General features: G+C 35.6%; 1 protein-coding gene across 5 annotated transcripts in view; it reads left to right on the forward strand.

Annotated features, from left to right (window-relative positions):
• Positions 1-22,457, forward strand: part of LOC112162546 (collagen alpha-1(XIV) chain) — a 149,787-nt gene that overhangs the window by 102,749 nt on the left and 24,581 nt on the right. For all 5 annotated transcript variants that reach the window (XM_024298342.2, XM_024298345.2, XM_036214138.1 and 2 more), the window contains 6 exons: positions 465-587; positions 924-1,073; positions 6,441-6,557; positions 9,475-9,624; positions 14,156-14,230; positions 18,573-18,712. In XM_024298342.2, coding sequence (XP_024154110.1) covers positions 465-587; positions 924-1,073; positions 6,441-6,557; positions 9,475-9,624; positions 14,156-14,230; positions 18,573-18,712 — 755 coding nt within the window. The remainder of the gene's footprint in view (positions 1-464; positions 588-923; positions 1,074-6,440; positions 6,558-9,474; positions 9,625-14,155; positions 14,231-18,572; positions 18,713-22,457) is intronic.

The raw sequence follows: 22,457 nt of genomic DNA on the forward strand, positions 1-22,457 counted from the left end.
TATTTTGTTTTTTATTTTATTATAATTTTTTTTTCATTTTGTTTTTTTATTTTTTTTTGTAATTATTATTATCATTTTTGTACATTCTTGCTACTTTTTCGGTTTAGGTTGCTTTATCACAGAAAAGCAAACTATTTGATCTGAACTTGAACTTGAACGGTACAGGAAAGCGGTATATATGCTGATCGTCATGAAATATCAATCAATTTTTTTTACGTGTACATTATAGATATATATTGTGCATATATTAATTTCAATCAAAAAGTGTGATTAATCTGGTAATTTTTTTAATCGATTTACAGCACTATTAAAATACAAATTATCATAATGTGTCTTAAAGGGAAATTTATTAACAACAAAATCCTCAACTTTGTATTATCATAAGTATGTTTTTTTTCCACAATATAATAACAAAATTAAATATGTATATGTTTAAGAATAAACTTAAATTTCTTCGCCTCCAGTTCCTCTCACGGCTCCTAAGAACCTCCGGGTTTCGGAAGAATGGTACAACCGCTTCAGGATCAGCTGGGACGTCCCGCCTTCGCCCACCATGGGGTACAGGGTTGTGTACCAGCCTCTTTCTGGTAATTTACCTCAATCCTCAAATACCAAGTGACAAGCAACACTCCACTTCAAATGAATCCCTAACTTTAGCTGTAACTTTCCCTCTGAGAGTGTGAAGGGGGGAAGAAGAGAGCTGTAGCCTGAAGCTACTGGCCTCAAGCAAGTCTGCCCACAGCTCAAGCGCTTGGGGCTACGTTCTTCACTCCTGACGAACAAATGCATGACTTCAAGAAACTGTCAGTGCTTCGTTTGTCTTTCATAGAGAAATGATAGTAGAAAAAACATATGTTTGTGTATGTATTTCCTTAGAAAGTAAAGATTAAACCTCATTAATCCCCAAGCTCTTACTGTTGCAGCGCCTGGACCGGCTCTGGAGACGTTTGTTGGGGAAGACGTGAACACCATGCTGATCGTCAACCTGCTGAGCGGGACGGAGTACAGCGTCAAAGTCATCGCCTCCTACACCACAGGATCCAGCGAAGCCCTCTCAGGCAGAGCAAAGACCTGTAGGTTTCCCCTCTTTACCTTTAACCTGAGAGATCTCATGAAAATCTGGTGCGGTTTTATCCAAACAGATGTGGGGAAAAAATGATTATAGTAACTTATAAAGCTGGATTGATCATATTGATGAATCAATTTAACAGATAAATAATCAATTCATAAAAATATAAATCGATCTAGCACATTGAGCTAAAGTCAGCTAGCTTGATGCTAATGGTTAATGGAATTTCCCATAGGATGGCTAATGCTAACAGTCGGTCGACCTAAACATTCATAGCTGACTAATCTTTATATACACACATGTATGAATTTCCCAAAGTTTTTTAAGAAAATAATTGTTAAAGTAACCTTTTGTGGTCTAAAACACAGTATTTTATTCATACTGTCTTCTTCCAGAAAAAGGTGTAATTCATAGCGTGATCGCCACCTAGTGGCCAAACTGAAACGCCCTCCAGGAGAAGCAGAACAATGTTTACAATGTTAATAATTTGCAGTATGTCAAGTATATTAGATTAATATAAATATATTCCAAATATATAGTAGATAATTCATGGACATATACATAAAAGTGTGTCTAAATGTGTAAATTAAAATTGCATTGAATTGAAGAATCGAAGGAATCGAATCAATCCAGACTCTTGTGAATCAAATTGTTTCTGTTTAAGTGATAGCCAGCTCTAGTAACCAAACATCCATTATAGCTCGCAAAATCCCTGTAAAACATAAATTTGATTAATAACACTTGTAGCCTAATTATACAAAATGACCCCTGTAATCCATTTTTAATGAAACTGGCTTCACTTTTGCAAATGGAAACCAACATGACGAAAAAATAGCTCAACCGAATGTAATGAAATCTCCTCATTTGCCAGAAGAGCAGCCAGACATGCACAAATAATATCAATATCTGGATTTCTTTCTGATACTTTCAATGTGTAATATTTTAAAGAGGTGAATCGTGCTCGCATTGAAGTCATCTCAGCAGTGATGTTAAGCCTCTGTCACCGTCAGCCTCGATTCATTTAATCAGTGCCTCTGAAGTACAATCATTTGAGTTGCAATTCCCTCTTTTGCATGACAATTAACCTGTTCAAAGAAGGCTGACAAAACCGCCCCTCTGAACAGGAAAAGTCCCAGGTTTGATCTCTGCGATGGCAAACATGTCCTTTTGAAGTGTCCTTGAGCTGGACAGCAACCCCCTCCCCCGTCCCCCTCGCCCTGCCTTTTATCTTTTTTTTTTTTTTTTTGGACATACCAGTACAAGTGTCTGCTAAATACAAACATGTACTTCCTAAATGGCGCTTGTCACTGCCACGGAGCCGGTTTCCGCCGCCCGCATGACAATGAAGCACATCTCGGATGAATTCCGGGGCAAGTTCAGAGAGAGACAAAGACGAGGGAAAGAGGTTATAAGCTTTGAAAAAAAAAAGATGGAGAGATGGGGTTTTTTATTTGAAAAGGTAGCAGCGTGATGAGGTTTGTTGCATCCCAGGAGAAGAGTGGAACGTCTGTCATTTTCCACAGCAGCATGCTAATTGAGCCTGTGGAGAGAACTGATGTGTCAATGTCAGACGTAGTGTCACAACTGATGGAAAAATCACTCTCAAGGTTTCTATTTCCACATTTGTTTAACTGATTTTGGAACATTTGTAAGACAGGAACCAATCAAATTGTTAGTTTGATACCTTGTTTGTCAATGTAATCAGTTGACAAACACTTTTATATGTTAGACTTTTAATCTAAAAGACAGTAAATTAAAGATATGTGTATGGAAAATTGAGTTTTTGCATAATACAAGGGATTTAACTTCAATCTCAAACGCCACATTAGCACGGCGCTGCAGTAAACTCTTATGAGATGAGTTCTTCCTACAGGAAATGATCCTGCACCTGAGCACACACAAGGTAGGACATGATGCAAAAATTGCAGCACTTTGAAACCGGTGATTTTGCTCGCAGTTTCCCAGAAAATGTCTGAGCTGTGGACATTTATGTTCTGACGCCTCTCGGAAAAATTCATTGGAATTTTTTTGCAGGAAGTTTATTTTATTTTATTTTATTGCAATTTTGTGAACTTTAAATTTAAATGTGCAAAGTCAAGTGGGATTAATCCACATATTTACATTAAAGGTTAAACATCTCCTCTTTTGACCTTTTTTATGTTGAAGTAAAAACAACAAAGTCAAAAGCAAAGTTGTTATCAGTTTTCCAGCAAAAAAGAAAAAAAGAGAAAACCGGGATTTCTTTTGGAAAACAGATCAATTTGTCATAAAATCAATCAATCAATTAATCCCACACCCCACTCCGGTCATTTTCAAAGTGTTCCCAGTGGTCTTTTAATTATAATAATGCTTTTTTTCAGCTAAAATCAACAAACTTGTGTTGTTTTCTAGGACTTAGTTTCTGCAGAGCAGCAAGAGTATATTAGAGAATTGCCTCTGAGTTGTAACCGTTGGCCAGATAGTAAGCTGTGCGCCCAGATGTTTACCAGTTTTTTTCTTCAATTTTTAGAAAAAAAAAAAACCTTTAGTTACTATTTGGTGCGCACCAGTTACCAACCAGATTTTTTTCTAAAAATTTAGATTAAAAAAAGTTTTTTCAGGTTAGTAACTGACATGCACCAGATATTAACTTGTGCACAGCAGATAATAACCATTAATTTCCTATTTATTTCAATTAAAAAAAAAGAACTTCAGTTACTATTTGGTGTGCACTAATTACTAAGAAGATTTTTTTTTTCTAAAAATTGATGTAATTTTTTTTTTTTTCTGGTTAGTAACTGGTGCGCACCAGTTGGTGGCCTTTACGCACCAATTTTTAATCAGTGCTCACCACTTAGTAATGAGTAACTTAAAATTTCACCTACTATCTGGTGCGCACCAGTTAGTTACTAACCAGTTTTTTTTCTTCTTTTCTAAAAATTGAAGAAAAAAAAATACAAAAAAGTTAAAAATATTTTTTTTTGGTTAGTAACTCGTGCGCACCAGTTAACTTAAATTAAGAAAAATAAAACAATTTACGTCTTTGTGCCTTTAGGGGCTCCGTAGTATTAATATTCTGATAAAGTTTTTTTATAAGTTACAATAAAAAAAATTAAAATATTGTGTCTGGTTGTGTCTTGGTATATATTGTGATATGTATCATATCTTTAGATATGTATTGCGGCACATATTGTATCGTAATACACACCCTTACTAAAAACTGCATAATCATAAATACAAAACCAGTGAGAATCCTTTTACAACATATCAAAATATGATCTGAATAAATCTAAAATGATTTTGTAGATTTTTTATTGATCTCAAATTAAAGCTCCTCTATTAAACCTTGTTATCTGGATTTTTCGACACACTTCTATTGAGATCTCACTACTTTTTCATGCTGTTTTGGATCCAAGAACCCGCCTGTTCCCTTCTCGTTGCGTTCAAAAACTCTCAGAGGTTCTCCGTAAGTCTTCCCGAGCAACCTCAGCGCACTGCTTCCAACTTAAAGCTCCAGCAGCTCTGAGGCTCCGGTGGTTCTCGCACAGGATGACAGCCAACAAACAAACGCAGAGGGGGGAGCAAACGGGAGCCCGCTCTGCAGGAACAGCTGGATTCCTCCTTTAGGGTTCGAAGAAGCGAGCAGTGGTACATGAGTGGAAATGAAGAAAGCTCCACAGCTATATATAAAGTGTGTGTATGAAGGGAGTGACTTGAAGAAATTTGTCTCTATAATAAGCAAGTATTTGTTGGCTATTTCCCTGCAGTTTCACATCAAAACTTAAAACTACAGATTGTTCGCAAAGTTTTTGAAATCCAAAAGAGCCACAACAATGTGGCTCACTGCAGAGATTCTGGATAGAGAGACCCTTTCTCGGATTCTCTGTGGGAGTTTTTACAATAATTTTATGCAGGATTGAATTATGCATGTGCATTGAGGTCAAATTCACTTGGCTCAAGTAAAAAAAAAAAGTTGGTGTCAGAGGCAGAGTGAAATACACCAAGATGTTGGAGACCATCTGACAGAGGCACGCGTGAAACCGTCTGTCTGCTCACGAGTATTGCTTCTGAAAAGTTGGACGGATATTTGCATAAATAGATTGTGTGGGTTTCTTTGGGAGGGTGCTGCACTTTTGGAGAAACTGCAGTTTTATTTTATTTTTATTTCTTTATTTTTTTTTTCTGGGTCTGGAAATAGTTTCATGAAAATGCACATTGGTGTCCTTGAAACCAACCAACCCAGCAGCCGTGCACTTTGGAGTCTGTCATCTGAAAGCATGATTGCGTGTGGTTTCTCTGATCCGAGCTCATTACAGTTCTGTGTGGTGTGCAGGGGGAACGCTTACAGCTCCAAAATGATTATTTTTAGAATGCCAGCAAGGTTTTTTTAGGCCTCACTGCTGAGTCTGTTGGCCTTTTCAAGTCAAAAAATTGAAGTTTTTGCAACTCTACTGACCTGATCCTTATACTTCCTTAAAAAAGGGTGTCGCACAGGGGTCCAAAATTCCAAACACACCTTAGGTGGCGGGCTAAACAGGAAAAACATTTACTGAACACTCTAAATTTTTAAAGCTTTAAAACTGTAACTTTGTAATATAGTTATGAACTAGATATATAGCATCACATGCGATAATGCTAGTGTGAATGCTAGCATATAGCCACCTAACATATTAGCTAATTGTCAAATTAGTCTAAAAAACAATAAAAAATCCAAAACTTTGGTTAGCCAAAACAGCTAGCATTCGTGAAAAAAATAGCTAAGCTTCAAAAAAATCCTAAATTAGCCAAAACAGCTGTAAATATTAGTTTAACTCGGAAACAGCCTAAAAAACTAAGATAAAAAAGCTTAAATTAGGTAAAACAGCTATCATGGAGCTGAAATAGTAGCTAAACTCCAAAATTGGCTGAAAAACTTAAAAAGAAACGTCTAAATTAGCTAAAACAGCTAGCATGTAGCTGAAATATTAGCTAAACTCCAAAACTGGCTGAAAAACGTAAAAAGAATCGCCTAAATTAGCTCAAACAGCTAGCATGTAGCTGAAATATAAGCTAAGCTCCATAATAGCCTAAAGATCTTAGTAAATGCCAAAATAGTCCAAAAATGTCGCAGCTAAACTGTAACTTTTTAACATAATTATGATAAAAAGGCATGAATATTAATCCAGAATAAATCAACTTAAACCTTAAATAACGTTCAATATTTTATCCTCCATAAAAACAATTCCAAATTATACAAGTTAAAAATAAGCGCAAGATAACATCAGGCCATTAATAACAATAAAATAAAATTATCTGGAGGGCTGGATAGAATTACCCAGATGGCCGGATCCGGACGCTGGGCCTATTACACATGCTTTAAAAACATTCACATATTTTTTCCCTTTATCCTCAGTGTACCTGGGCGTGACTAACCTGAGCACATACCAGGTGAGGATGACCAGTGTGTGCGCTCAGTGGCAGACCCATAGACACGCCAGCGCCTACAGAGTGGTCATCCAGCCACTGCTCGGTGAGTACTATAGCAGCTTCGACATACTTCACTGTAAAAATGTATTCAAACTTTTCTGTAAGGTCAATTTAGTAGCATTTTATATCATTTGAAGTAAAAAAAAACAACTTTCACTTGTTTTATGTAATACAATATCGTGTCATACATTCATTTTGTTGCTTTTATTCGCACAAATCTTGGATTGTTTTGTTTTTCTGTCAGAATTTCTAAAACTAAAGATTTTATGTTGTTTTTTTTTTGGTCTTTCAGAATAAAAATCACAGTGTGCTTTACATTGTCCTTCATAAGTTTTAAATTCAAATGCTCACACCATATTTTATTGAATCTTGAAAAGAATGTCATGTCAGATGCAAAATTTACCTTTTAGCATTGGTATCTTTGACATACTGCAACTGTTCAAATATACAATGAACATACAAGTATAAGATTTATTACTTAGTGAGATACAAGTTGAAATAAAGAAACTGCTGTAGAATGGAAGACATTTTTTATCTTTTTTATGATTTTTTTTTTTCTTCATTTAACATTTTCAGCTAAATATCTTTCCAAATTTCCATTAAAGTGGCCTAAAATGACTTTAATTCAGTTTATCACGATAAAAGTGAAAAGTTGATTCATGAAAAGTTTAAGGAATGTTACAAAAAACCCCATAAAGATATAAAAATGGAACATAAGGTTAAAGAAAAATGAAAGATTGCACAGAAAAATGTTTTAAAGTGTGAAAAAAGCTGAAACAGATGAATCATTGTGTACAAAGATGGGCTGATACATTTCAATAGACCTCTTTCCATTTATTTCAATTTGACTATCTACATTGTGAATGATGGGGATTGTTTTTTTTAGTTTGTTTTACTCATCACTCTATGCATAAAACCATATTTTTGTCTGTTTTTAAGATTAAAAACCAAAAAAAGCTGACTCTGTTAAACCCCCTATTTTTAAAACTAATGACCTAAAATTACTCTTCGTCTTCCTTTCATATTTTTATTTGCATTTTAATTAGATCGTTCCTTTCTTTGGCTGCCAAAAGGAAACGCCGTAATCACTTTCAGAAGAAAAAACTCACAATTATTAGTCGTCTCCTTCCTTCTGATTCTCTGCAGCCGCCAAGAGAAATAATTGTGCTCTGTCATTTCTAATAAAAAGTAATAAAGCACAACAACACACTAAAATAACATCAAACAGCAGATGGTTTGTCCGTGATTCAATATCACAGGCGCACCAGTCAGTCAACACCTCAAAGGGAAGCCGGACTTTTAACAAAGCCGTCATCCCGTAAATAGGAAATAAATTGCTGTTATTCATCACCCTAAAGCCTGAAGCAGTAAAACTACCATCATTAACGTCACATAAAAGGCACGTAATCCCCAGGGTTTCCTCTGCGAGCTCCAAAGTGTTGGTTCTTCCATCACACAATGGAACCAAACAAGGATTAATGTCTGCACAGCTGGTTTACGATTACTTTGGAAATGGAGACGGCGCTGAAGGAACCAGGGAGCGGTTTGACCTCATCAAGTTTTGGTGGTAAATGTTATAAAAGTGGGATTGATTTAAAGAAGAAAACTCAAAAAGATGCCAAAATGTACTTTAAAAAGAAACATTTGTATTTTTTGTACTCATGTTCTAGTCTGAAAAACTGTTGCAGATGCATGATTGCGACGCGTTTCTTCACTGGAAACATTCTACAACTTTTTTACCAAGAAAGATGTCATCCACTCAAATACATAGACTCTAGGAATAAGACTAAATTGCACAAACCAGCTGCATGAATCGTTGACATTTAACCGAGACACTGATGCTGCAGCAGCTGAGAAGAGCCCACCACAGTCATTTACAACACATCAATTTGTTGGATTATTTATCGAGTTAATATTTTCTAAATACTTAATCAAAATCCATTAAAAAAAAAAAAGTTTCAATAATCAACATATACGCCTATTATTATACATTTTTTATCTTCGAATGCAAAATTTTTATCTCAATACGAAACCTATAGCAGCATTTACTCTGCAAGTCCTAGTCACATGCACCTGCAGGGTGGATGACCTGTACAGGTGCTGCAGATATTTGGGTGGTTCAGGCTCATACACAGCATGGGCTGAATCTTAAGCGGAGTGCAGGTGTGTGTTGCGGTTCCTTTTACATACGAAGACTTTAATCATGAAAGTGGACCAATCGCAGTGCGTGTGGTAAGTGTATCGGGAAGTATTTGTAAGGATAACGTAAGTTGCATAGAATTATAATGTACAACTGATGTTGTCGTACAGTACTGTGCAAAAGTTTTAAAGAGGTGTGAAAAAAGCTGTACAGAAATGAATGGAGTTATATAATTTCGCTTCCTCCCAAGAAAATAATTAATATATTTTTTTAAACAAACTTCATATATAATGGACTTAAAGAGTCATGCGCTGTATGTAAAACTACAAATGTGTCTATTTATGATAAAGAGTAAATTTAATGGCTACATCGACATGTCTCTTTGGATGTATATCTTCTTTTACTTTTTCTTTCTTTTTTTAATTTTCCAATCAAATATGACAAATTTCACATATGCTATTTCACGCATGATATTGATATGTATTTTTTGTTTGTGCTCTTTAGTATTTTTCTTTTAATTGCTTGAAATGAACCATTTCTAAAAAATAAAGGAGCAACAATTGTTAATTTTATCTTACCCTCAAACCAGCATCAGCACCATTATACAGTCAATGATCAGCACACACCGTCAGAGATTTTATAGCATTCTTGTCACGAGTTGATCAGCAAATTATGCCAAAGAGGGACTAATAATTATCAACGTCACAGAAATGTTAAAGCTCAGTCATGAACTGAAGCAGAAACAGCTGTGAAGGATGTCCTAAAAATGACGCCTGGAGTAATTTAAAGGTGAATAATGACGTTTGTGTTTTGACTGCAGGTAGTCAGAAGCAGGAAAACCGGCTGAGTGGAGGATCCAGCCGACACTGTTTCAACAACCTAAAGCCCAACACGGAGTATAAGATCAGTGTTTACGCTCAGCTGCAGGACGGGACGGAAGGACCTGCCGCCACCGCCACTGTGAAGACATGTGAGGCCACACCCACATTCAAAAACCACAAGAAGACCTCATGAGAGGCCAAGAACTAACATGGTTTAAGTTGGTTGCATTTTTAAGCTTTTTAAAGTTATTTTTTCATTTAAAGTGCATACAATGCAAAGACAGGTAGCCTAAAAATAGGAAAAGAACATTAAACTTAAGGTGAAAATCAAGTTATTTTTGCTTTGTAAAACATAAGTCTATAGTAGGATATTAAAATGTAGCATCCAAAAGTTCCTCAAAGCTTTCAAAAAAGGAAAAACAAGCCCAAAAAGCTAACTGTTAAATAGAATTACTAAAAAACTGAAGTCATAAAGTAAAAAATAAGTATTTTTTTTCTTTTTTGTACATAATTGTAGTTTATTTTGATGACAGTGACATAACACTTGTGTAATAAGTGGAAATGACTCATTTTACAACAAAATGTTGACCAAATTAAAATACAAATTTAATAAAAGTTGGTCCATCTTAATGCAATTAGCACCTGTTCTTAGGACATAAATCTAAAGTTTTGTTTAAAAAAAATGAAAATAAATCAGTCAATCATTCAATCGATCGATTGACTAATCAATTCTAAAAAGAAAAAAGGTTTAACTCTAGCAATATATTTTTTTTAAATGAAACAAAGTTGTCTTAATTGTGTTTGAGAAGTGGTTTTTGAAGTTAAAATCTACATAAAATAAAACTCTTCGTTTTTTTGCCAGGTTATGTAAATTAAAACCGGAATTTTGAAGGTTGAGAGTGGATTCTTGTCTGTAAGCTTCAATAAGTTTTTGTTTTGTCCTTATTGAGTTTAAGAAAATTTGCTGCCATCCAATCATCATTATCAGTTATGCATTCAATAAGTTTGTCAATAGGATCTAAGTCGTCTGGAGACATAGTTACATAAAGTTGAGTATCATCGGCATAGATGTGGAAGTCTATACTGCGTTTCCTAATGATATTTTTGAGTGGCAGCATGTGGAAGATAAAACATTTGGGGCCTACAATTGATCCCTGGGGTACACCACAGGTGAGTTTCACAATTAGATTCATTAAAAATAATAAACGGGTTTCTATCAGTGAGATTAGATTGAGCCCAGCTAAAAACTGGAAAATTTTTATATTATTGAGAGTCTGGAGCAAAACAATTTAAACTAATTTTAATAATAATTTTCTTATTTCTAGATTCTAGCTTTTCATTGAGACAAAAAATGTCTACTGTCCTGATTTTGAAAAAAGTTTGGACACATGTAGAGCAAAGATATGTTAAAATTACCACAAACCTGGTGAAATGTCTTGACTGTCTAAAAACAAGGTTTTAAATCTTTGCAAGCATCAGTTTGATGCATGCAAATGGAATTAAATTTAGTCAAAATCTAGATTTTAAAGGAATTAAAGATTTTGCATGCCTGTCTACAGCTAAAAACTGCATTTTACTACATGTTTAGACTCCTAAACTCTGATTTCAATAAACACATCCATTCGTGATCCCAGCTTAGCAGAAACGCAGCAAACCCACGCAGTGAAAGCCGGAGCTGTCAGCGCTCATTGTTACAAGAAGAAACCAACGCAGGCTGAGGGGACAGTCGCGTCATTTTCCGCATACATCGTCTTTCATGACTGTGGGAGCCGAAAGACGGATCCTCATCCTTCTTTCAGAACGAGCCTTTTGTTCTGCAGCCGCCGCTGCAAACACTAATCAAGTCTCAGGGTTTGGTGACGAGGCGGGGGAGGGAGGCTGATGTGATGGGTGGGCATCTCATTCTCTGGGAGTGTCGAGCTGTTCATACGCTTGCTTTTCCACTTTATCACCGTTTTGGGTTCTTTGCAAACATTTAGAAACAAATATAAATGCTTTTCTGGGAGAGATTAAAGGAGTTTTGGTGCTTTATGGATGTGTTTTGTTTAGTTTAGCTGCTTTTGCATGTTTAAAACTATTAAAAGACAATTAAATGCAGTGCAAGGAAAGGTAAAAAGCTTCAAAGGCTTATTTAGCCTCCGCCTAATGGAACTCAAAAACATAGAATATATGTAGGAGAAAAGAATTAAACCATTTATTCACCCACAAGTATTAAAATGAGTATGATAATATAAAAAAGTGACAATAAAATCACTAGGTGACCAATAAAGTGATGTAAGTATGATAGATGGGTGAATTAAAAGCATAAGGTTAACCTTTAAAAATAATGATTATCACGATGAGTTAGACAAATTTTAATTGACAAAAGACATTATTACAAAACTGAAGTGAAATGCTTTTTAAAGCTCCTTTTGCAACACAAATACAGGTAGTAGTTACTTGGAAAAAGTAGTTTCGCTGCCCTAAATTTGATTGAATCTTGACCTCGACAAATGAAAAACGTAGAAAGATGAACCGCAGAAGGGGTAAGATTTGATTGAGAATTAATCATAGAATATTTAGTGGATTTAGGAATATTTCCTTTCCTAAAAAGTATTTTATTGGTAAAACTATTCAACATTGAATAGGCAGTCAAACCAGCATTAGCATCCTTTATATGTGATTCAGAATTTGAATTGAACAGAGCTATGTCATCAGCAAACATGATTACTATTATTTTATATTTTTAATGGTCCCAAAACAGAACCCTGTGCAACTCCATAAGATAATTTAGCTTTTTCAGAACAGTAACCCTTAAAAACATATATGCTTATTTTGCAAAACAGTTTTTAGTGATCTTTTAATTATGATTGTGCAGTTTTTAGCCAAAATCAAAATGTCGCAGTTTATGCCCAACTGCAGTAGCTCGTTAGAAATACTATTCTGGGTTGTGGGCGGGACTGTAGACACAGAGCAACCCGCCTCCCTCCTCCTCCCCCTCGATGAGAGCTTTGTTTACTCTCTTACGCTTAAGCAATTAGCCTCAAGCTTTAATAATGGGAAGTAAGACTTGATCAATCAGCCATAAAGTTTTAAATCAGAGGCCAGTTCATCATTTCTCGCATACCCAGGATGCACGCAGGGGGAGAGGAGACTTTGAACATTTGAGTTACTGCGTCATTAGTCTGAGCTTTTTCTAGCATCCGGTTTTCACAATTTGAATTAAGAAATACTCAGAAACACAGTTGTAATCATCAAGTCATTTGTGCAGTTCCTCTATTATGAGAAAAATGCTACAGGAACGTGTTCAAAACACAAAAAAGATACAATTTTCATTGGAGTGGGTCTTTAAAGCAAACAAACTGACTTCTGTTTGTAATAAAACTAGCTAACCATTTGTAGGAAGCGTCATGAAAAACATATTTATATAACTTTGATAGCAACATGTGGCAATTATATCAAAAGCTTTTTCAATGTCAATAAAGATGCACCAAGTATATTGATTTTTTCTTCAAGTGGTAAAAGATAAAAACACATTTGAAAGATATTGATGTTATTTGAAGTTGGACATACAGATTAAAACTGCAGCACAGTGCTAATCTATTTAAAGTTTGCAGTTTGTATCGCAAAACTCACTGTTTTTTGTGGAAAAAATACATTTGTTCATTTTTAATCATCAATTCAAATAAAAATAGATTTTATACTATGGATATTGTAAAACTTGAGTGCAGTGTGCACGCATGACCTACTTCTTTTAGACAGCTGGGTGTGTGACAAAAACTCATTTTGTTTAATAAATAATGCATGTTGCAGAGCACAGTGTATTTTAATTAGTTTTTAATATATTTGTGGATGCAGAGGACTTATTTGCAGAAACATACTCTATTCTTGAGAGTTTGTGTGGATTTTTGTTGGGTTTTTTTTTGTTGAAGTCTTCCGTTTCCAGGGGATCACAACAAATGTGTAAAAGTATTTGAAGGTGATTACTTGGTGTTGCTTAAAGTCAGACTTTGTGTCTATAGTTTGGTGTAAAGGAAGAAGCTGGGGTGAAAAAAAAAGTAAAAGGAGTGGAGAAATGCAGTGGAGACGAAAGCGTTAGAGATGTAAGGAGTTACAAGTACAAGTAAAACCCAGAAAAAAAAAAAAGAAAAAGAAAAAGCTCAGGAAAAACTAGAGGGGATGCATATAGAAAGTTAGTCCCTTCCCAAAAGCAGGTATTTGTTTGCTTGAAGTTGCTCCCCGCTGTGATGCAGCTCCGCACGGCGGCTTCTGGATGATTTATGGCTTTGTTTTGATTCAAATGAAAGCCTGAGCCTCAAAATGACTATCCCCATCGCTGCAGGCAGCCGCTGCTGAACGCTCCCTACCTGCCATCACAAGTAATTCCCAGCCTCAGGTAGCTGATTTACTGCAGAAAGTGTGTCTGTGGAAGGGTGGGTACCACACAGCCCAGAGAATGGAGTCTAAAGGTTGAAGTCAGAAGCTGCTTGTTGTTGACTGCAGTTGAAACTGTGATCAATCTGCTAAATTACACAGGAGCAGGGATCACACGGCTGCATGCAGTCATTTGACGCGTGTGTTTGTGTGTTCGGAGGGGAATTCGTCTTTACAGCCTCATCTGACGCTGACGAATGCTTTATTATAAACTAAGCTCTAATTGCAGGTTTTCATGTTTGTGCTGTCGACTCTCTCTCTGTGCAGTACCAGTCCCGACCCAGGCGCCGACCAAGCCCCCCTCCACCACGCCGTTACCCACAATCCCCTCTGCGAAGGAAGGTGAGAGCGTTCTGCCATTGATTGCGCCCTCCCACTTGATTTCACGTTGATGATGGATCGATGCGTTGCATGCTGGGGAAGGGTTTAATCTGTGCAGAGGCCTGCTTTATGAGGGCATTTAGCCTCAGCGCTGTTGGCACATGTCAGGAATAAAAAGTCTTTATAGGAAAAGCTTCAAAAAAACACCAAAGTGCTTTTTTTATGCTGTGCCAAATGTTTTATGGACACCTTTACTTAAGTATCTCATTCTACTTTTATAGAACTATAAGGGATTCATCTGACAGTTTCATGAAATGGAATTTTTAGAAATGTACTTTAATATTTATCTCAACAGTATTGAAATTTATCACACAGGTGATAAAAATCAATACCAGGAATGTCATGGAGGACTTTTAAAAAGCAGGACTTCTTAAGAACAGAGCTGAAGATTGTTGTAAAAGCAAGATATTAGTAATATTTAACTCTCTCTGTACATGTTGAATATGACAAATAATGCCCTTACCAGATGCTATATAAGGTAAATGCAACCTTAGGATGAATAAAACACACTTTAAAATGTGTTTTTTTTAAATACCGGTAGTTCAAAAACAAAGAACAGTTGTGTTCTATTAATTAGTGCTGTTATGCCACACATTTTTGTGCGATTAATTAATCTTAACTTGTAATCAATTAATCTAATAGATCTATTTAAATCTGACCTAAAAAAAATCCTAAATTTGAGGTATTTTCATCTCAATTTGTGACACTGTGGGGCAGCAAAAGATCAAAATACAACAAAAAAGTGACTTTAGGAATATAACAGACTTCCAATCTCAATTTTTACACCACACATGGATTTATTTTCATGTTAAACCGTTACATCAGGTCCAGAGTGCTCTAATTTAACATAAAAATAGCTAATCTCAAAATAGTTCACACAATTTACTGTTCTATGCAGTCAGCCCTCCACGTACCCCATTCATTTATAACAGTTACATAATAAATAACAGCTGTGGCATTTGTTGGGTTTCATTCTCTTAAGGACTCGTCACACATTGATGATGTCACAGCAGCAACAGACACCAAAACCCGTAATTTAAGATCTGTTTGAGAACACAACCATAGTTATAGATTGAAAAATGAAGTTATTTAGTCGAAAATGTAATTAATTGATTGTGATTAATATGATAATTTGACACTCCTTGAACAAAAATTGCATACTGTTAGAAAGCTTTTCTATAACCATTTTAGATGGTGTCATATTTATAAAGAACTTGTATTTTATGGGGTTAATCAGAAACGTTGAGTCAGTGGCTTTCACCAATAAAGAATTTTCCAAATGTTTCAAATTCAGACTCTGTCCGTATTTTGTCTGTAATGAGGTTGGCTGCATCCAAGCTACTGACTGTATATAAAAAACTGGACTGACTGAGTGTGTCATCATCCATAAAAAATGACTTACTTAAAGATTCAACCAAATTAAGTCAATTTAATTGCCTTTTTTTTTTTTTTTTTTTTTTACGATGTGGGCTTAGTTAGTCCTCAGTAAGCAGTGATTGGTCTGAGTCTCTGTTACTATAGCAACCACTCCCACCAGTCAGGAGTGAGCTTGTTGGAAGGCCACACCCCCACCACTTAAAAGCGGACTACGCAAAATCTCTCAAACGATTTGAAACATTGGATGTGGGAGCTGGCAGGCTCCGCCTACTTTTATAGAGCCAAAAATTCCATAAAAAATATAATTATCTAAAACATGTTACACTATGAATGGTTATTATGACAAAAAAAATAATCCTGGTTTATTTATCTATGGGATTTTGGCTTCTTGGAGTCACTTCCTGTTTAGAACAGTGATTGAATTGACCTAAACCCCGCAGAGATTCTACAGGTGTTGTGAAGTGCTGAGGCTCTTTTATCAGATCCACCTGAGCTGAACAGAACGATGGCCTCCACGCCGCACGCCGCACGCCGCACGCCGCCTCCGTGCCGCACAAAACAAAGAGTTTGATTTTCAAAGAGCCACTAGAAAAATAAAAAGGAACCGAAGGAACATTTTCAGAGGAACATTTCATCCAATGTATTTTCTGTTTCTCATAAAGGTTAAGATCATCAAGTCTGAAGAGGTTTCTATCTTTCTTAGTTGTTCCATTTGTCAAGAAATCAGCATCTTTAATAGTAAATTATACACTGGAGGAATGTTTGTTTTTTTATAAATAAATGTAGAAATAGTATAAAATGTTTATATAAACTAAAACTGCATAAAAAGTATTAAGATGTGTTTTAGTAATTTAGGAATTTTCCAACTTCTAAGCGATTGAACAACAGTTTGTCTTGATTTTGTTAAACTTTAAAATGTTTTTTTGTTTTAAAAGTATAAAAAAAGAACATTTTATTACCTTTCCATTGTGTTGCACTGATTGGCAAATTGTTGATTACATTTAAAAATGTGTCATATTTTCTCTTTTAAGTCTAAAGATTGAAAGATTTAATTCTCAGCAGTTAGAGGGAAATCATCTCCTGACCTGTTATTACATAACAAGGTGTAATCCGGATGCAAAACAAGCAGAGAAAAAAGCTTCCTGGACCTGAAGTGCCTTCATTAATGTTCAGAAAGGGCAGTTCTGCTGCTGCTGCTGCTGCTGCTGTCCGAGGGGAATCCAAGCACATCCAGACCTGACCCGAATAAAGCAAAGATTAATTAGTCCCCATCCAAGACGGCCTGACTCAGGCGGAGAGAACACAAACACTGACGGCTGCATGAGCTGTCTTTTAATTCAATCAATGAACAGGCAGCACTGCTGAGAAGAGCAGCACCATCAAAGACAAGCGTCTCATATAAAGGAGATTTATTTTAATAAGATGCATTGATGGCCTATGAATGTTTTATCTGCTAGGATTGCAAACAACAGTTCAAGTTCCACATTTATTCAATCGGATGCAGATAATTTATACTACCAGGCATAGTTTTAAATTTACTCAAAGCAGCAGAAAAGACTGAACTCTTTGAGGTTGCTAATGTTTAAAGTGATGGTAATAAATAAAAAAATAAATAAAAACATTGGTGGCTCTTAAGTGTTAATCACAACAACAAATCACTTAAAAAAAACAAGAATATATATAGATATTTTAGAAAAAAAAAATCCAGAAAATTCCAGAAATCAAAATTAAATATTAAAAAAAATCAAACCAAAATAAGGAATCGGAACAGGTAGAAGGATGTTTAGCCTGAACTCAAAACTTGATTGAGCAATCACCAACATTTTGCAGAGGGTGTGGCCAGAGAATTATAGAAATATCTTTAGAAATATCGCTAAAACGTTTAAAAGATGAACAAACGTCTCCATCCAACCAGTGATGTCCCAGAACACTGACCTGTTCCATGTTCTCATTTTGTTTTATTTTTTACCATTTTATTTTGATTTCTATAAAATCCAAAACATTTCATTTTGTTTTGTTTAAATTGTTTTAAAATTTGATATATAAATTTCAATTTTTTATTATGTGATTTTGCTTTTTTAATTGTCCTTATGATCCCTAAAATGTTTTTGCATCAAGTATTTTGTTTTTGTGATTTGCACTTCAGAGTCACCTTAAAAAGTCTATCAGAATGTTTTTTAATTTTTTTAGTTTTCTTAAACGTTACTTAAGGATTCAACTTTTGACATTTTGACAAAAAAAAAAAAAAAGCAGTCAGTCTTGTTTTCTTAATTACTTTGTGTTTCTTTGTAGTGATATTTAGGCGAGTAATAAGGTAAACTCAACATAAGATCCCTGCAGCAGAGCTGATCAAAAACTGTCATCTCATGTCACAGTTTAGTCCATGACTTCATCATTTTGAACATTTGCCACGACACTGATTCTGTAAGTGGATGTGCGGTTTCTCTTTATATTTACATTTACTTCATCAGAACTCCTGTGGATTTTTTTTTAGCACCCAGAGAAAATTTGCAACTCTATTTTGCATTTAAGTGTTGGATTTACTTTATTTTGATTTTGTTAAACTTGTTATAGAATGAAGCAGATGATGGATTTGGGACGATCAATGTGAAACTGGCTGACTCATTCGTGCGATTTTCTTTGGAGAAAACTGAGTGACTTGAATCAGTGCACAAAAGCATCACATGCACCTCGTGTTTTGCATTTAATCAGCTGAAACGCAGTTTCAATCGTTCGTAAGTCGAGACCTCTTCAAACCTAATCAATCAAAGATTTATCTCCCAGAGAAATGTATTCTCTTTTCTTCATCCCATTAGAATCAAATAGCTTTTTCTGTCATCACTAAAACAAAACAATAGAAAAAATTAATGTTTAAAACGAATTGCTTCATCGATTTTTCTTTTAATTTTCTGTAATCACTTTTTAGTCTGCAGAGCAGCCAAAGCTGACTTGGTCTTCCTGGTTGATGGATCCTGGAGTATTGGAGACGACAACTTTCTGAAGATCATTCGGTTCCTGTACAGCACCGTCGGAGCTCTGGACCGGATCGGACCAGATGGGACACAGGTAGCAAAAAGGCAATACGTCACTCCGTAGTAATCCCTAAAATAAGCCCATGAAAGTTATAAAAGTTGTTTTAAAAAAAATGCCTAAAAGCTGAGAGCGAGACCGAGTGTTTCCTTCAGGGCCACAGGCCAAGCTGCATTTTGATTGGGCCACCATAGATTTTCCATCCTCGTTCCGTGCAGCCGCGGCTTTGACATGCACTGCGGTGGCAGGAGACGAGGAGTAATGAAAGAGATCTTGATGACCAATCCTCAGAGTCACTATCGATTGCGTTTCGACCCACCCACAAAGCGCAGGATGCCCTTCATCGGGATTCTCCTGCTGTAGCCAAGAAACCCTCCTCAAAGTCTCACAAAACAAACGGACTTTGCAGAAAGAAAGAAGGAAACCAGCGATAGTTTGTCTAAGAAGGCATGAAAATATATGCATAGAGAGCCTTTTCTGCAGTATATATAAAAAGTGTGATTTTCTCTTCATTTTTTGCCTCATTTTGTTTTGTTTTACTATATTTTAGGAAAATATGCCCCCTTTAAAATCGCAGGTTAATCATCTCCTCCCCTGTACGACCTGTTTAAATATTTAATTTAACCCCGTAAAGCCTACTGCATCAAAGAATCAACAGAAAATTACTTTTTTTATTATTATTATTAAGGTGTTTTCAAGTCATTTTACGAAATGCACAAAAATATAATGTTGGCTTAAGAAGCAAAAATATTGACATAAGTGTAGAAAATGACTTATACTGGCTCAAATGTGGTTCACACATTTTTAACACGTTGTAACTGGATTATATATAATTATTTATCACCTATGTTTTCATTCTTTAAATAAAAAATAGTCATTTTCAAAACTGAATAACAATAGATGAGTTATTCTCACTGTTAAATTGGGAAAATTAGCTAAACTTTTGCTGCCAAAAGTGTTTTGTGGAGGCAGCCATTTTGAAATGAGCAGGAAAAGTTAATCTACTGCCTCTAGTGGAATGATGATGAACTACAGAGCAGAAAAGACCAAGTTCTGTTCATGGGTTTTTAATGAAAGTTTGGCTCGCTGTAATTCAGGGGTGTCAAACTATATCACACAGGGGGCCAAAATCGAAAAGACACTTTAGGTCGCGGGCCGAGCAGGGTTAACAATTATTGAACACACTAAAACTACGTTTTTAAAACTTTAAAAAGATAACTTTTTAGCATAACTATAAAATAGACTGGAATATTACTCTGGAATAAATCAACTCAAACCTTAAATAACTTTCAATATTTTGCCCTCCATAAAAATATATATAAATATTTTTTAATTATACAAGTTAGAAATATCAAAAGACAAAAAATAAATAAAAATAAATACGCAATTCTTTAATTTTATAATTTTATATAAAAAAACCCTTTTGAATAACCTGAAAGATTTTAATCTTTATAAAATATATCCTGTCAAAATGATCCAAGCATGAGCATGCTGCCAAACAAAATAAATAAATAAGAATAAAATGTGTGTTTTTAAGCAAAAACAAATCAGTCTTGCTTAAATATGTTACCAGCACAAGATAACATCGGGCGGTTGATAACAATAATATTAAATGATCTGGCGGGACGGATATAATTACCTGAAGAGACAGGTATTTGACACATATGCTCTAATGAGATGGGGGTCTCAGAAATGTTTAAACGGGGTTAAACTTTGCCAGATTCTCGCCACAACTTGCATATTATTTGTGTCTGCCTTGTTTTATTTGCCCCATTTCTTTCTTTCTTTTTATTGCAATTCCCACCTAAAGCTTTACCTGCCTACCCTGCTGAAACTGATAATCTATCTGAAGCAGAATCTTTCATTTATGCCAGGTCTTAAAACTTTTTCTTAGAGCTGCTCTGGTGCTGGATACTTTTAATCAGCTGTGACTGATACAGCAGCTAATGCGGGAGGAAATCGCTGCAGGAAAAGGTCATTCAGAATTGGCTGGAAACCGGATCCTGTACTCTTCATATGTACAATGTTTTAGCAGAAGGTCACCAGAGAGAAATCATGCATGAAATCCACAAATACATCAACATTCACCAAGATTTTCGAATAAGGAATATATTTTCAGAGGATGATCTTGACACAGATATAAAGTCTGTGCTTCATTACCATAATATCATTATGCTAATGAAGCACACATCCGACCTACTGCATGTGGATGGAAGCGCAGGGCGATTTGCTCATCTCTGCTTTTTAGCCTTGGCTTTAAAAACTGGTAGAAATACAAGAACATACTGCTATTTTTTAACAGCCGTTCTCTGATCCCTCCCAGCACTCCCAGGTGACCAAAACCCGCCTCACTTGAAGATCTATTTGCGCTCGTCTAAGTTCTCATACTGCCGAATAATCGAAGATCCGCTCAGAGCGCCGTCAATCAGCTCCCGCTTATGCTTCGTCATGTACAGCGCAAACAAAGGCTATTCCTGTTTAATCCCCGCACAGCATCAGGATTACGCTCAGGCTCAGTTTGACATGAATGATGAGTAGAACAAAAAAATTCCACTTCTTCAAACGACTTCTTATTTTTCCCTGAAGTAATAAAAGCATGCACACCTGTAGGGAAAGAATTAAAGAGCCTAAGATGTAATGTCACATTTGTTCCACCAGGGAATGTAAATGTCTTTATTTTTTAATGAAAAGCTTTTAAATCTTAGTCACTCGTCCCTATGTGGGGGTCGGGTTGTAGTTATGATCGTAAAGGGATGTGATTTTAGGCTCGTCCATAAGGGACGTCATGAAAATGGAACGTACCATTTCATGCATTTGTGTATTCTGAAATATTTGTCAGGACAATTGAAGCTGAGTTGAATTGAATTGAAATGGTTTATTTCAAGCAATCAAGGAAAGAAGAGTAATCCATGTGCAATATAATCATCAGAGTTTACATCTGTACAAAGATATGTCAGACATAAGATAACTAGGCACCAAATGATTTGTAGAGATAAGAGAGAGAATTTATATACCGTATTTTTCAGACTATAAGTCGCTACTTTTTTTCTTAGATTGGCCAGAGGTGCGACTTATATTCAGGAGCGACTTATATATGATTTTTTTAGACATCAATACGCTCGTATAATCGCTATTTTCCCCACTAAGTACAGTTAACTTTTAGCTGTTGTTTCCCACTAACAACCACTAGAGGACAATGTAGGTTTGTGTATCAGTATTTGCTGCAGACAGAAACGCTGAAGAAGAAAACTGCTGCCCTGAACCCAGAATGGAAACATTTTAGATGCTTTTGTGGAGCTCTTTAAAATAAAACCTCTCAACATCGTTGTATCTTTTGTTTATTTTAAATGCTAAATACAGTCAAAAGCACCATCATTTCGTCCTGTATTTTTCATAATCTATGCTTGAAATAAACCAATCAGTCAGGCTAAAAACTTCAGTCAGCTTCTCCACACTCTCAAAGGGAGCGTCTAGTTTATGAACACATTTTTGGACAAGGATTGAGGATTAAATTTGACGTCCGTCAAAAGAGGCGGGAGACTCAAATTAGATGCATGAATCGCATTCGGTGTCAAATGCAACGTTATGTCAAGTGTGTTGAATTTGTTCATAAATGTTGGAGTTTTCTCATAAAAGTGCGACTTATTTATGTTTTTTTTCTCCTTCATTATGCATTTTTTGGCTCCTGCGATTTATAGTCCGAAAAATACGGTAATCCCACCCTGACTCGACGTAACCATTTCCTTTACGTGAATTATATCCGGTTCATCACTTACAATCA

This window comes from Oryzias melastigma, linkage group LG11, assembly GCF_002922805.2.
Source record: "Oryzias melastigma strain HK-1 linkage group LG11, ASM292280v2, whole genome shotgun sequence".
Lineage (NCBI taxonomy): Eukaryota > Metazoa > Chordata > Actinopteri > Beloniformes > Adrianichthyidae > Oryzias > Oryzias melastigma.